This window comes from Montipora capricornis, chromosome 12 (genome assembly GCF_036669925.1).
Source record: "Montipora capricornis isolate CH-2021 chromosome 12, ASM3666992v2, whole genome shotgun sequence".
In the NCBI taxonomy this organism is placed as follows: domain Eukaryota; kingdom Metazoa; phylum Cnidaria; class Anthozoa; order Scleractinia; family Acroporidae; genus Montipora; species Montipora capricornis.
The window spans coordinates 24,950,561-24,963,798 of NC_090894.1; the positions used below are offsets into that span (position 1 = coordinate 24,950,561).

At 40.6% G+C, this 13,238-nt stretch overlaps 2 protein-coding genes across 3 annotated transcripts in view; one reads left to right on the forward strand and one right to left on the reverse strand.

Annotated features, from left to right (window-relative positions):
- Positions 1-3,099, reverse strand: part of LOC138025237 (uncharacterized) — a 7,157-nt gene extending 4,058 nt beyond the window's left edge. The window contains exon 1 of one of the 2 annotated variants that reach the window (XM_068872461.1): positions 2,824-3,099. The gene's annotated coding sequence lies outside the window, so the exon portion shown is untranslated. Of the gene's footprint in view, positions 1-127; positions 726-2,823 lie in introns of those variants that run through there. The other variant, XM_068872460.1, reaches the window with a different exon arrangement.
- Positions 1-12,496, forward strand: part of LOC138025246 (uncharacterized) — a 19,982-nt gene extending 7,486 nt beyond the window's left edge. The window contains exons 2-5 of the mRNA XM_068872474.1: positions 5,620-5,777; positions 10,659-10,799; positions 12,063-12,190; positions 12,405-12,496. Of these exons, the coding sequence (XP_068728575.1) occupies positions 5,620-5,777; positions 10,659-10,799; positions 12,063-12,190; positions 12,405-12,408 (431 nt within the window). The 3' untranslated portion in view covers positions 12,409-12,496. The remainder of the gene's footprint in view (positions 1-5,619; positions 5,778-10,658; positions 10,800-12,062; positions 12,191-12,404) is intronic.
- Positions 12,497-13,238: the final 742 nt, after the last annotated feature.

A 13,238-nucleotide genomic window follows, 5' to 3' on the forward strand; every position in this document is an offset into this window, starting at 1 on the left:
CACTTAAGGTGTTCGATTCGTTCTCTGTCTTTGTTGAACCCATAAGTTACCAGAGAATTTTCCATTTGGTTTCAGTGTTCTACATAACAGCACACTTGGTAAATATTATTTTAGAAATGCAGCTCACTTTGATTTCTGCTCGACGGGCGACAGATTGTTGTCGAAGTCCATTACTCGTCGCATTTGAGATTTCACCGCCTGCGTAGTTTATCCAACTGACTTTCCATTATTGAGCTCCATAAGGGTATATTTTGTTTAAGGATCCACTAAAACGCCATTCGCGTTACATGACTTTCGACGCCATTGCAGGCTACAATAGGTTAATGATTCTACTGTGTCCACCAGAGAAATATACGCAGTTCCACTACCCTCTCGATCCTAAGAAAATACGCTAAAAAGGCTCTATGCACAAAGACACCACTTACCAGGGGAGTGACAGGCAAGACTTTTACCGACACGGAAAAAAATACTAAACTAGACCCTCCGTGAGGGTACACTGGGTTGCCTGTGGTACTTGCAGCGTTCGGGGGAGGGTCACCCAGAAGTCATACCAGAAGCCATACCAGCAGAGGCCCTTTGGCTCACAGGTCCTCACACGTTCGTACGACGAAACAGATCCTTTTCTGAGGTTAAAAACCTGGCTGCCGGCCTATTAATTAATCATTTGTCAGAAAGGGAAGTGAAAAACATTGTGAAAAACATTGTCTTCTGGGATGAGATGTTGACAGTTGTCTTTGCGTAATATGTAGGTCTAACAGTATATGATATTGTTTTGGTATTGTCTATCATTGTAGCGCCATGGTAGAAGTCTTAGATAAATAGCCCCTTGAGAAGACATGTGGTTACTAGCAAAGTACTGAACCCAGAGAGATTGAAGAAAATAAAAGGGAATCGAGAAACATTGGCTTCTGGGCTGACATGTTGATCATGCAACTTCTTTCCACCACAAGTGTAAGCGTGCACTGACAGCATCTGACAGCTTTGCAAACAAAAGTTGAAAGCTGAAGTTAATACCTATTCGGCGGGGTTAGTAAGAAATATACCACTCAGTAACAGAAGCATAGAACCGAAAATTCTATTTTCATGCTATCAACTGCGAACCAAGCAAGATACAGATTTTGTTTGCTTGCTTTATGCAAAACAAATATTGATGTAAAAGTAAAAAAAATATGGATACACAATTTTTAAGAAGAGCAGAAGGAAGTTTCAGGACGGTCGATCGAGAATAAAATATTTTGTTCGGCGGGGTTGGTAAGAAATATACCACTCAGTAACAGAAGCATAGGTCCGAAAATTCTATTTTCATGCTATCAACTGCGAACCAAGCAAGATACAGATTTTGTTAGCTTGCTTTATGCAAAACAAATATTGATGTAAAAGTAAATAAACATGGATACACAATTTTTAAGAAGAGCAGAAGGAAGTTTCAGGACGGTCGATCGAGAATAAAATATTTTGCCATCGGTAACAAAATCTACGATATGAAAACAAGATTAATTTTGAACCACGAATATAAAAAGTTACCATCAGCGAAAAACAGTTTAGGAGATTTTAGTTGTTTTGTTGTAATTGTACAAGTTTGGCTGCACCGAGTAAATCGCACATCGAATTCAGCGGGTGCTCTGATCAAGTTACCGCGTTATTTTACCGCGGCATGTTTACTCGCGAAACAGTGAAGCAACTGTGTCAAATGATGCCAAGCTACTGGGTTTTTGTTTTTGTTAGTTTTCTTTTTCTTTCGATTGTTATAAATTTTGACAAGAAATGTGCGAATTCAACACAAAGATCACAATCGCCCAACTCTCAGAGGTTGACCATTGTTTCTGGAAAATCAAAAATTTACTCTCCAAGACAAGGTTATTTATCACCAGGTAATTCCATCGTTTTGGTAATAGCAGCTACTTTATTATTCATCAGCGTCACAATCTTTTGCCGATTTTAGGGGTCATTTTGTTGAAACTCAAGCACGCTTCCAACAGACCTGTTTATTTTCATGAAACCTTTCCTGCTTACACAGCAATACTAAAAATATCCTCCCGTATCACGTTTCAACCTTATGCTCGAAAATTCAATACACAACATGATATTATAATTCACAAAGGCAGAAAATATCACAGAATCCTTTTCCAGCGAAACATTTTATCGAAACAAACAACATAAGATGCACTAAAACGCCATTCGCGTTGCAATGACTTTCCATTGCTGGTTAACGAGAATAACAAACTCACGAGGCAGAATGTATATTTATATTTAATTAAGTTAGCACAACAGAAAAACGCTAACCTCATTTTGACACGAAAATGCTTTACTATTGCCATAAAAACTATCCAGTTAAGCTCGCATATTATAAAACATGATGACTTCATAAAGGCCACCTTTTCCAGCGAACAATTTTTTGAAACAAACAACATATTTGCTCGTAGAGGCGAAAACCTCTTCCTATTTCATTGCGTGCGTGAAGACAAGAAACTCAATCGTGTCAAATTACCATGTACTTCAGGTTCAAACCCTTTCCTAAAGAACAGTTTCCTTGAATAACAAGAAAATGCTTTACTATTGCCATAAAAACTATCCAGCACACATATCATAAAACATGATGAATTCATAAAGGCCACCTTTTCCAGGGAACAATTTTTTGAAACAAACAACATATTTGCTATTAGAGGCAAAAACCCCTTCCTATTTGATCACAGATCCACTTAAGGTGTTCGATTCGTTCTCTGTCTTTGTTCAACCCATAAGTTACCAGAGAATTTTCCATTTGGTTTCAGTGTTCTACATAACAGCACACTTGGTAAATATTATTTTAGAAATGCAGCTCACTTTGATTTCTGCTCGACGGGCGACAGATTGTTGTCGAAGTCCATTACTCGTCGCTTTTGAGATTCCAGGTGTTGGTTTTCACTGCCTGCGTAGTTATCCAACTGACTTCCAATTATTGAGCTCCATAAGGGTATATTTTGTTTAAGGATCCACTAAAACGCCATTCGCGTTACATGACTTTCGACGCCTTTGCAGGCTAAGTTAATGATTCTACTGTGTCCACCAGAGAAATATACGCAGTTTCACTACCCTCTCGATCCTAAGAAAATACGCTAAAAAGGCTCTATGCACAAAGACACCACTTACCAGGGGAGTGACAGGCAAGACTTTTACCGACACGGAAAAAAATACTAAAAAAAAAAAACGGAAATCTCCCCATTTTTCGACTGGGCTTGCCATAAGGCAATCCAGTAAAAACAGAAAACGGAAATCTACCCATTTTTCGACTGGGCTTGCCATAGGGCAACCCAGTAAAAAGAATCGAGAAAAGCGACAGTGTGGGTTCCTTCCTTATTCCCCACACCAGAGCCTTGGGTCGATCCGAGGCTCTGGTGACGAGAATGGTGGGAAAACATGCGCCGCTGGGTTCTATTTGAATCTTACGGCGTCTGCTCACTCCTCGTGCTAACATGGATGCACCAATCCGAAACGTTTTTCATTGTTTTTCACGAAAACCAATAAGACACTTTGTTTCAGGGTGCCCCAAAGCGGTTGGGTCACTCTGCAACTTAATTAATCCTGCCGAATGTAACTATCACTTATCACCCCTTAGACTACATACCTTCCTCTTCTGAATCGTTGAATTTGAATTGTTTCTTTAAACACACCCTCCCACAAGTTTTTAGCTTTGATTAACACTACAGATTTTTAAAATATAGATTGTTTTAATTTTTTAAACTATTAACAGGTTTACTTTTGGCATTCGGCCATTCATTTCTATCACTTAGATTCGCAAAAGATTGACGGTTCATTTTCACCTATATTTGAACTGCGGAATGGACGTTAAATGAAAACTGTAAAGATAATCAAAGTTAAATAAGCAACTTAAAAGGGTAGAATCACGCTATTTTAGTCAAACTTTAAAACACTAAAAGACGTCTTTGCATCAATAAAGACCAAAAAATAATGCTGTATAGTCCGTGACTTGTGAAGCACGCAAAGAGAGCAAATTATCAGGTTGCAATATGGAAACGGTGTTTAGAGCACGACCCTCAAGTTCCGACTCCTGTTGGACGGGGATGGAAGATCGAGCATGAAGATGATGTTGCCAAGTTAGTTGTTAACTGAATGGACGTAATGAATGGCACTGAAAAGTGCGTCGCCCCTAAATGTGTCTGTGTCACAAATGGCCTAAGATGCACTGATATGTGCAGGCTTGCCGAATGTGAGAACCAAGGTTCTTTTCAAGAGATCGAGAGTGCCGATGATGACGATGGAGTGGACAGTGATGAGGAATATTAAAATCAACGCTTAAGAAGTTTCCATCAAGTCTCACAAATGCTTTCTATGTATACGTTCTATGCCAACTGGTAAATATAGAAGTTAGGTCACGTGACTCATTTACTGTAATGATACTCTTAGCTATACCCACGTTAAAGAACATCAAGAAGAGCGTCAGAAACATTAAAAAGAGCAGGTTGAATTTAAATGAATTGGAGTGACTCGTAGTACAGTCTTACAATTGTCTGTCTTGTAACAATGCCATTTTAAATGCCCTGATCACGTGTCCAATGATGTAAACGACGGGATAAACGACACAAAAATGAGAACGATATTTGTAAAGCAATGATACTTTCGAGTAGTTTTTTTTTTTGGCAGATTTTGATGGACATTTAAAGCAAACGAACACACCCATGTCAAACCAACTACGCGCTAGTTTCCATGCCCGAGTCGTGCTCTAATCACGTAACCAGTGAAATGAACCATTTGTTATTTTAAAATGTTTGTGTGAACCAATGGTACTGTTGTGTACTGTTCGTTTTGGTGGACAACTGAAGCTACTAAAACACAAAACAAGCTTCAGCCTCCTTCCCATGCTTGGGCCATACTTTAAAGAGCACTGTTATCCACTAGCTACCATAGAATCATTGCTATCATGCTTTTCACCACTGTTTATGGTCTAGTCTGCTTGAAAACCACCATAAACCTAATTCACCCCGGATGATATCAACCAGCCCTACTGGCTCACAGACTAGTAGTATTGTTGCCATTAAACATTAATTAAAAGTACATTCATCAATTCTTTGTTGTTTGCAGTCATGGGGGATGGAGAGGATAGAAATGGATTGCAACTCGAAAAAAACTCAGTGGCCAGTTTTTTCAACTTTAGACACGCTGTTTCAAAAATTTGTCAAAAATTAAATGCGAATAGTTTTTTGTGCCATAACTGTGTTTCATTTCTCAGTAGGTTGTCAGGAATGTTCTACGTGTGAGGTATAGCCTGCGAACAGTCTCTCTTTTGCCCTAAAATCGTTGAAACGAACGAACAGTTCAAAATGGCTGAAACTCTAACCAACGCCCGCAGTATTTTCGGCCCACAGCGTCAGCCATTGAAAGTTCAACGTACGCGTTGTTCTTTTCAACGGTTCTAGAGCGAAAGAGAGACTGCCCGCAGTCTATGTGAGGTAAAGCACTTGAATTGATTTAGATTTTTACCCAGTTTTCACCTAAAAACAGCACATTTAGCATGACAGTGCCCTATTAAACAGTTGCAAGCAAGCATAAAAAAAGAATAACAAAACAAAATCCCGTTGTAGCCTGTATGATCAGTTTCAATGACTCTTCTCGTGTTCTCAGATGACAGCGCCAGCCTTTGTTCTTCTTGTCAACAAGGAAGCCGAGACAACAAAGTCCAAGACCTTACTGAACGCCTGGAATCAATGCAGAGGCAACTTGAAAACATGTGGATGGTGATTAATTCAACGGAAGGAAAAATTTCAAACTTACTAAGAAAGGTAAGGAGATTCAGGAATGCGGCTTTACCCAGACTTGGACTTGAAGAGGAATCGATATATCAGAGGAATCCACAAATGTTCCATTTTTTTGTGCCTTGGGTGTGTGAATAACATTTACACAACACAAGGGGAAAATAACATTTTCCCAAACTTTTCAAGACCGAACTCTGTGTTAGTCCTTAGCTTCAAAACGAGCAAACTCAACTAAACAGTCTTAGCGAAAACTCAAGTAAACTTACAAGAACGTCACCGAAACGTTTCTTACGAGTTCGCGATATTATGTCAGCGGTATTGATCACTACTTCATAATATCACATCTCCCTTCTCATAAAAAAAGTTATTCACCATAAAGCACGCAATCAGACGATGACAGTTCAAAGTCCTAAACAACGTTCCTCAAACAAAATCTCGTAGTCGTCCTGGTCTATGAATGATTCTACCAGATCTTGTTTGCACCACAGGTGGTCCTTCCACAGGTAAAGGGGTACTACTAGCTGGCAGGTTTTCTTGGGATTCCAAATCCAACTGTGGCGATGGTTCCTTGGTCTTTACCAAGTGTCTTCTATTTCTCCTGAACATAGTTCCTTGAAGATCTACCTCGTAGGAGCGAGGTGCCACTTGTTTGACAACAGATCCCTTTCTCCACAGCTTTTCTTTGTCTGATGGCAGCGGTTTCATGCGCACTGTGTCTCCGGGTTGAAGCACAGGAAGCTCTTTTGTTCCTTTGTTGTAAAACAGTGCTTGTTTCGTCTTTCTTTCTTTGAGCTTGCCTTCAGTTCCCTCCACGATCTTTGGCTGTAACAAAGTTCCTGCTGTAGGTAACAGTGTCTTGGTACGTCGTCCAAATAATCTTTGTACTGGTGATGATCCAATACTGGGTGAAGGTGTGTTTCGCCAGTCCAAAATGGCCAAGTATGGATCTTGTCCACTTGCCTTTGCTTTGGTTAGTAACTTCTTGGCTGTCTTAACAGCATTGTCAATCTTGCCATTTGATTGTGGATAGTGTGGTGAAGACGTTTGGTGGTCAAAATGCCAGGCGGATGTAAATTCTTTGAATTCTCTGGAAGCAAACTGTGGTCCGTTGTCAGAATACAGAGTATCAGGTATGCCATGGCGTGCGAACTGATTCTTGAGAGACTTGATAACAGAGCTTGAGTTGGTACTGGATAATTGGTTCAGTTCAAAGTAATCTGACCAGTGGTCAACGATGATGAACCACTCCTTGTTGTCAAAACTGAAAAGGTCTGTTGCAACATGAGACCAAGGACGTTTAGGTGGATCATGAGGTATGAGTGGTTCTTTCTGCTGGTTTGTCTGATAAGTGTTACATGTTTCGCACTTAGAAACACAGTCCCTGATCTCTGCGGTTATGCCAGGCCAAAACAGGACATCTCTTGCTTTATTTAAACAACTTTCAATACCAAGGTGGCTTGAGTGTACTTGCGTGATCATGTGGGGCCTTAGCGCTATAGGTACTATTACTCGATTTCCTTTGAAGAGGATACCATCTTGGATGCTGAGCTCTTCTTTGAAGTCAAAATATCTCCTGATTTCTGATGGGACTTCTTCTTTTGTTTCTGGCCAACCAATCTTGATAATATGTTTCAACTGCCGAAGACCTTCGTCAAGATCAGTTTTTCTTCTGAGATCAACAAGGCGTTGACTTGTGATTGGCAGAAACTCGACCATGTTGATCTCTTCAATGGATTTGATTAGATGCTCTTCCTGTTTGACTGATAACACCTCCGACTTCAACTCTTCTGTACTCGGCTTATTGGGAAGGAATGCTCGACTGAGTGTATCAGCAATGAATAGTTCCTTTCCAGGCTTGTACACTATATTCAAGCAATACCTCTGGAGCTTTAATAACATTCTTTGGAGCCTTTTGGGGGCCGAAAGCAGAGATTTCTTGAAAATGCTCTCTAGCGGCTTGTGATCCGTCTGTACTGTAATTGGCCTACCATAAACGTACTGGTCAAAGCGTGTGCACCCGTGAACTATGCTGAGCAGCTCTTTCTCTATTTGAGCATAATTTCTTTCAGTACTGGTAAGCGCTCTTGACGAGAATGCTATAGGCTGACCCTCTTGCAGTATGACAGCACCCAGTCCAGAATCCGATGCATCGCATTGCAGGGTTACTTCTTTACTGGGGTCGAAATACTTCAACACTGGTTCTCTTGTGATCAATTGTTTCACTTGCTTCCATGCTTTCTCGTGTGTATCGTTCCAGTGCCATTGCACATCTTTGTCTAATAAACGTCTCAACGGCTCCGTCACATCAGACAGGTTAGGCAGAAATTTCGCAAGATACGTAATCATTCCAAGCACCCTTTGCACGGCCTTCTTGTCTGAAGGTGTAGGCATTTCTACAATTGCCTTGACCTTACTTGGATCCGGCTTGAGGCCATCAGGGGTCAGTACATGACCGATGTAGGGCACTTCTTGCTTTCTCAACTGTAACTTCTTTGGATTCAACTTGATATTCTTCTCACGACATCTCTCCAAGAGTGCAATTAGGTTTCTGTCATGATCCTTAACTGCGTTTTCATAGGTGTCACCCTCACCAACACAGAGTATGTCATCTACAATGTCTTCTATACCTTTCAGACCTTGTAGGCTTTCATGGATTCTTCGCTGGTACTCTTCTGGGGCTGATTTGATTCCAAATGGTAAGCGAAGCCAGCGATAACGGCCAAAAGGTGTATTAAACGTGGTCAAGAGTGACGACGGTTTGTCTAGCTGAACTTGCCAGAATCCATTCTTTGCATCCAAAACTGAGAAGACTTTAGCCTTACATAGCCTAGTTGCCACGTCTTCAATGGTGGGGAGAGGATAATGGGCTCTCAGCAGGGCTCTGTTTAAATCTTGTGGGTCAATACAAATTCTTAACTTCTCTGGCTTGTTTACTAGAACCAAACTAGACACCCAATTTGTAGGTTCTGTAACGGGGGTGATAACTTTCTCTCTGACTAATTTGTCCAGTTCTTCCTTTAAACGGTCTCTTAGTGCTACAGGAACTTTCCTAGGGGGGTGGACAACAGGTTTTACAGTTTCATCGAGTTCCATATGGTATGGGCCATCCATGCACCCTAATCCCTCAAAAACATCACTGTACTGTTTCAAAATTTGATCTCTGGTTAGAACAATGTGGGCAGTTTGAACCTTGTCATTTACTGCATTCACAGTTTCTGACTCTGAAATGTCACTTGCCATAACCTTGATTAAGTTCAGTTCCTGACATAAATCAGCACCCAATATAGGCCTGACATCCTCATTAGTTATAAAAAAATCTGCATCTGTACTCATCTCACCTTTGGCACATTTGAGAGTGCACTTTCCAAGTGGAGTCATAGTGGTTCCATTGTACATCTTGAGTGTTGCAGATGTTTTCCTCAAATACAGATCTTTGGGATCCCCCATAATGCTTGAGAATTCTTTTAGTGATAGCAAATTACAAGTTGCTCCACAGTCCAACTGAAATGTAACATCTTTAGCATTGTTTACTTTGACTGATGTAAACAACTGTTTTGGGTGTTTCTTTTCTTCCACAGCGCTGACTTGATAAGTTATGACATCAATAGTATACTCTTCAAAATGACTCCCATCTGAATCTTCTTGCACATAATTCAAATTCTGATTGGCATGTAAATTACGACTGGACTGCCTTCCTCCTGTACACTTCGCAGCAAAATGGTTTCTTTTTCCACACTTGTTGCACTGTTGGCCATATGTAGGGCACTTTGATCTGTCTGGTACATGTTTCCTGCCACAAAATTTGCAGTCGATCTGCTGAGCACTGCCGTTGGCTGATTTTTTCTTCTCTTCTTGTTTCTTTCGGAAGAAGTTTTCTTTCTTCTTTCCTACTGCATTAACCTCGTGCAAGTTTTGCATTTGTTTCAACTGGCTTTGGGTTGCTTCGGCAGCTCGTGCAAGTTCTAAAGCTTTATTCAGCGTCAAATCTGGGACTCGCAACAAACGCTCTCTCACGTTGTGATCAGCGATTCCAAACACGATGCGGTCGCGTATCAACGAATCTTTCAAATCTTGAAATTCACAAGAGTCTGCCATGTTTCGTAGAACAGTGGCATATTTATCAATGGGCTCCCCACTTTCCTGTCCACGCGAAAAGAATAAATACCTCTCGTAGATTGTATTCTTACGAGGCTCACAGTACTGCTCAAAATGCTCTAGAACTTTATCCATTTTGACTTTGTCTGCGTCACTGTCCCACGTGAATGCATTGTAAACATCTAGGGCTTCGTCGCCAATCACAGTGAGAAAAGTTGCTACTCGAATGGGATCTTCCTTTCTGGCTATTCCGATAGCTAGCTCATAGTTACTCCACTTTTGCTTAAATCTTTTCCAATTTTGAGATACATTTCCACTTGAAAGCTGCAGATGATCCGGTGGGTTTAACAGACGCCCGGCCGCCATTTTACACCACGCGGTTTCGATTTATGCGAACAGCAACGAACCAAGGTTTTCACAATACAAATATTTCACAAATACAGTCGGCAAACAGCGTCATCCACTAACTTCTGACACCATGTGTTAGTCCTTAGCTTCAAAACGAGCAAACTCAACTAAACAGTCTTAGCGAAAACTCAAGTAAACTTACAAGAACGTCACCGAAACGTTTCTTACGAGTTCGCGATATTATGTCAGCGGTATTGATCACTACTTCATAATATCACAAACTCTTTATCAAATAGACTTCATTCAGACGCAAAGTAAATAAGAACCAGGATTTTAAATAGAGTTTATCACAGCAGTTCGAAAAAGAGTCTTAGAGCATAAGAATCGAAAAGGGGCTCTGGGAAGATATCGCCGCCTGAAATATCATTTCGAAGCAAGTATTTATTTGGGGTCTTTTCTTTGCAGGACCAGCACATCGAGGACTTGATGAACGCAACTCGTCAGCAGACCAAGCGAGACACTATGGCACTGTTGACTGCATTCAACGCATCACAAGATTCTCTTTCAGAGAAAATACGAAAAGTTCAGGTCGACTTACATCAGAAGGTTAGTGTCACAAACTGTAGCTGTTTTCAACTGTGTTTTAGATGGATAAATTGCAGGATTATTACAGTGTTGCCCTTCTACAAGACGTAAACAGTGCGGCTCCTTATTACTGACTAGAACTGAGGCAAGGAAGAAAATACCAGTTCAGTTCTTAGTACTTAGTCACTACGCTTTGTTAGTGCATTTGTTGTCAAATCCGGTCTCAGGTTGAATCCGTTTTAACCTGATTGAATATGCACTCTACCTTGTTTAAATCAGCTATCAACCCCCTAAAACATCTCCCTTTTTAATGTTGATGTTTCGTATCATCTTATCGGTTTCTGTATTCATACACTACTCCATTCACTCTCAACATAGTAAGGGAACAAAGAACTGTACTATGTACTTACCTGTACTCGAACTCGTACCCTCCAGGTCAGTCCGGATATAGTCCTGTGTTTCCACCACCACACTGCAACGACACACTTTCTTTTCATTATTTACTTTTCTGTAATACGTCAATTGACATCCATGCATAATAACCAAAACTAATCCTAACCGGACCCTAATTTTTCTCTAGGCTTAATGTAGGCTCCAAAAAGGTTTCTTCAATTCATCTGAGCGCGTATAATACCTAGGTAAAATGAAGATCACCAATTTAACCCAGGTAAAAACAGACTCAACCTGAGAGCGGATTTTACCGCGGCGACACATATATGCAGCTCTGAGCTCACTGTAATGCATACTTACAGTACTGTTCATACATATGCACATACTCAATTGACCAAAGCCCATAGTGGATTATCAGGGCCAATGAAACTCACACAACAGAACGAACAATAACTGTTAAGATTCCCAACTGGCCGGAGGCAAACCAGTTGGCCATTTACAAGTGCAGCCGAGAAGTTGAACAAGGGACTACCAGGAGTCAGTAGTGGTCAGGACTGGTCAAAGCGCCTTAACCAGTGGGATGTACTGCCTCCTAATTAATAGGAAATGAAACTAGTACACTGTATGGTACAAGTAACCTTGTCGCTACACATTTTCGTTTGGAACAAAAAGCGGGTAAACTGGAATACGCTGTGTGTGAGCGTGGGCAAATAAAACTCTCCTCTCAATGTGATAAGAAACCTCATTGCGCATGTAACCTTTTCAACCAGACCTTTCTTTTTGGAGAACAAACCTCTGCTTGAGATTTTACGAAACTAACTTATTTAAATGCTGGGAAAAAATATCAAGATTAAGAAGCCTGCCTTGAGGCCCATCATTTCTTTTTCTATACAGGACCAAAAGGTCAAGTCAATACGGGAATTGACAATGAAAGAAATTCGCTGGGTATGGACTGTGGTCAACGCATCCAAGTCTCTCTTTCAGAGAAGTTACAGAAAATTCAGGACAACTTTACTCAACAGGTGAATGTCATTAGATGTGGCCTATCTCATTAAAATAATTAGCTTCTTTTCAGTGGCCCTGGTCCTTAGTGTACAATCGCTAAATCTTTGGTCATGTCGAAAATCAAGAACTTCAAAAATACACTTAGTGGCTTGTCAATGCCTAGCGATTATATCTTATCGGGCCTCTTTCACCAAACAGCGCTCTGATCAGCTTTTGTATTTTGATGTACAGCTGAACCGAACGATTGTGCTTCTTCAAAACTCTGATGATAGTCTGTTTTGCCTCTTTGGTGGAAGTGAATAGCACCATTACATTAAGGTAAGGTGGAACGTAGGAGTTTTCTCTTATAAAATATCCAGTCATTTTTAATAACAATCTCAGATGTCTGTTTCCAAAGTGGCTATCTCCGTGAAAATAAGCTGTTCTTTTTAAATTCAGTTTTGCGCATTATTCAGTTTAAATGTCATTTTCAATCTTACTCGCTTCTTGACGTATGCATAGGGAATCTAAATTTTAGAACTTAATAAAGAAACGTTTCCTTAAATTATTGTTAAAATATTGCCAAACCATGATACAGGGGCAAAGACCCTTATAAACAAAACTCAAGATACAAAGTAGGCAACTCTTCAATTGACCACTTCAAGTACTCAATTCTTGCAACGCTAATCAAAAGCATCTTTACTTTGCTAAATAGCACGAAATTTACTGCAACATCTTTAATCATAGCAACTGCTGAGAAATTATCACTCTTCCTTCCATTCTTCTTTCCTATCAGAGGAAGCAGAGCTGATGCAAACATAGATTTCTGCCTCCCCTGAGGGATGTATATGCCACAAACCGGGAAGGTGAGGTACCCCTCCGAGTAGCTCACCTAACCGGGGTCCCCCACCTTTATGTGAACTTTAGTCAACCACTGTGTCCCCTGCTCTGGACAGGTGCTTCACCAACCATGAAGTAGTAGCACCCCCCGGGAAATTGGAAATATCCAAGCTCAACCCTGGCAAATTCATTGATTCACTTGTCTTGAGAAGGACCAGAGCCCGATAACAAATTTCTTTATTTAAG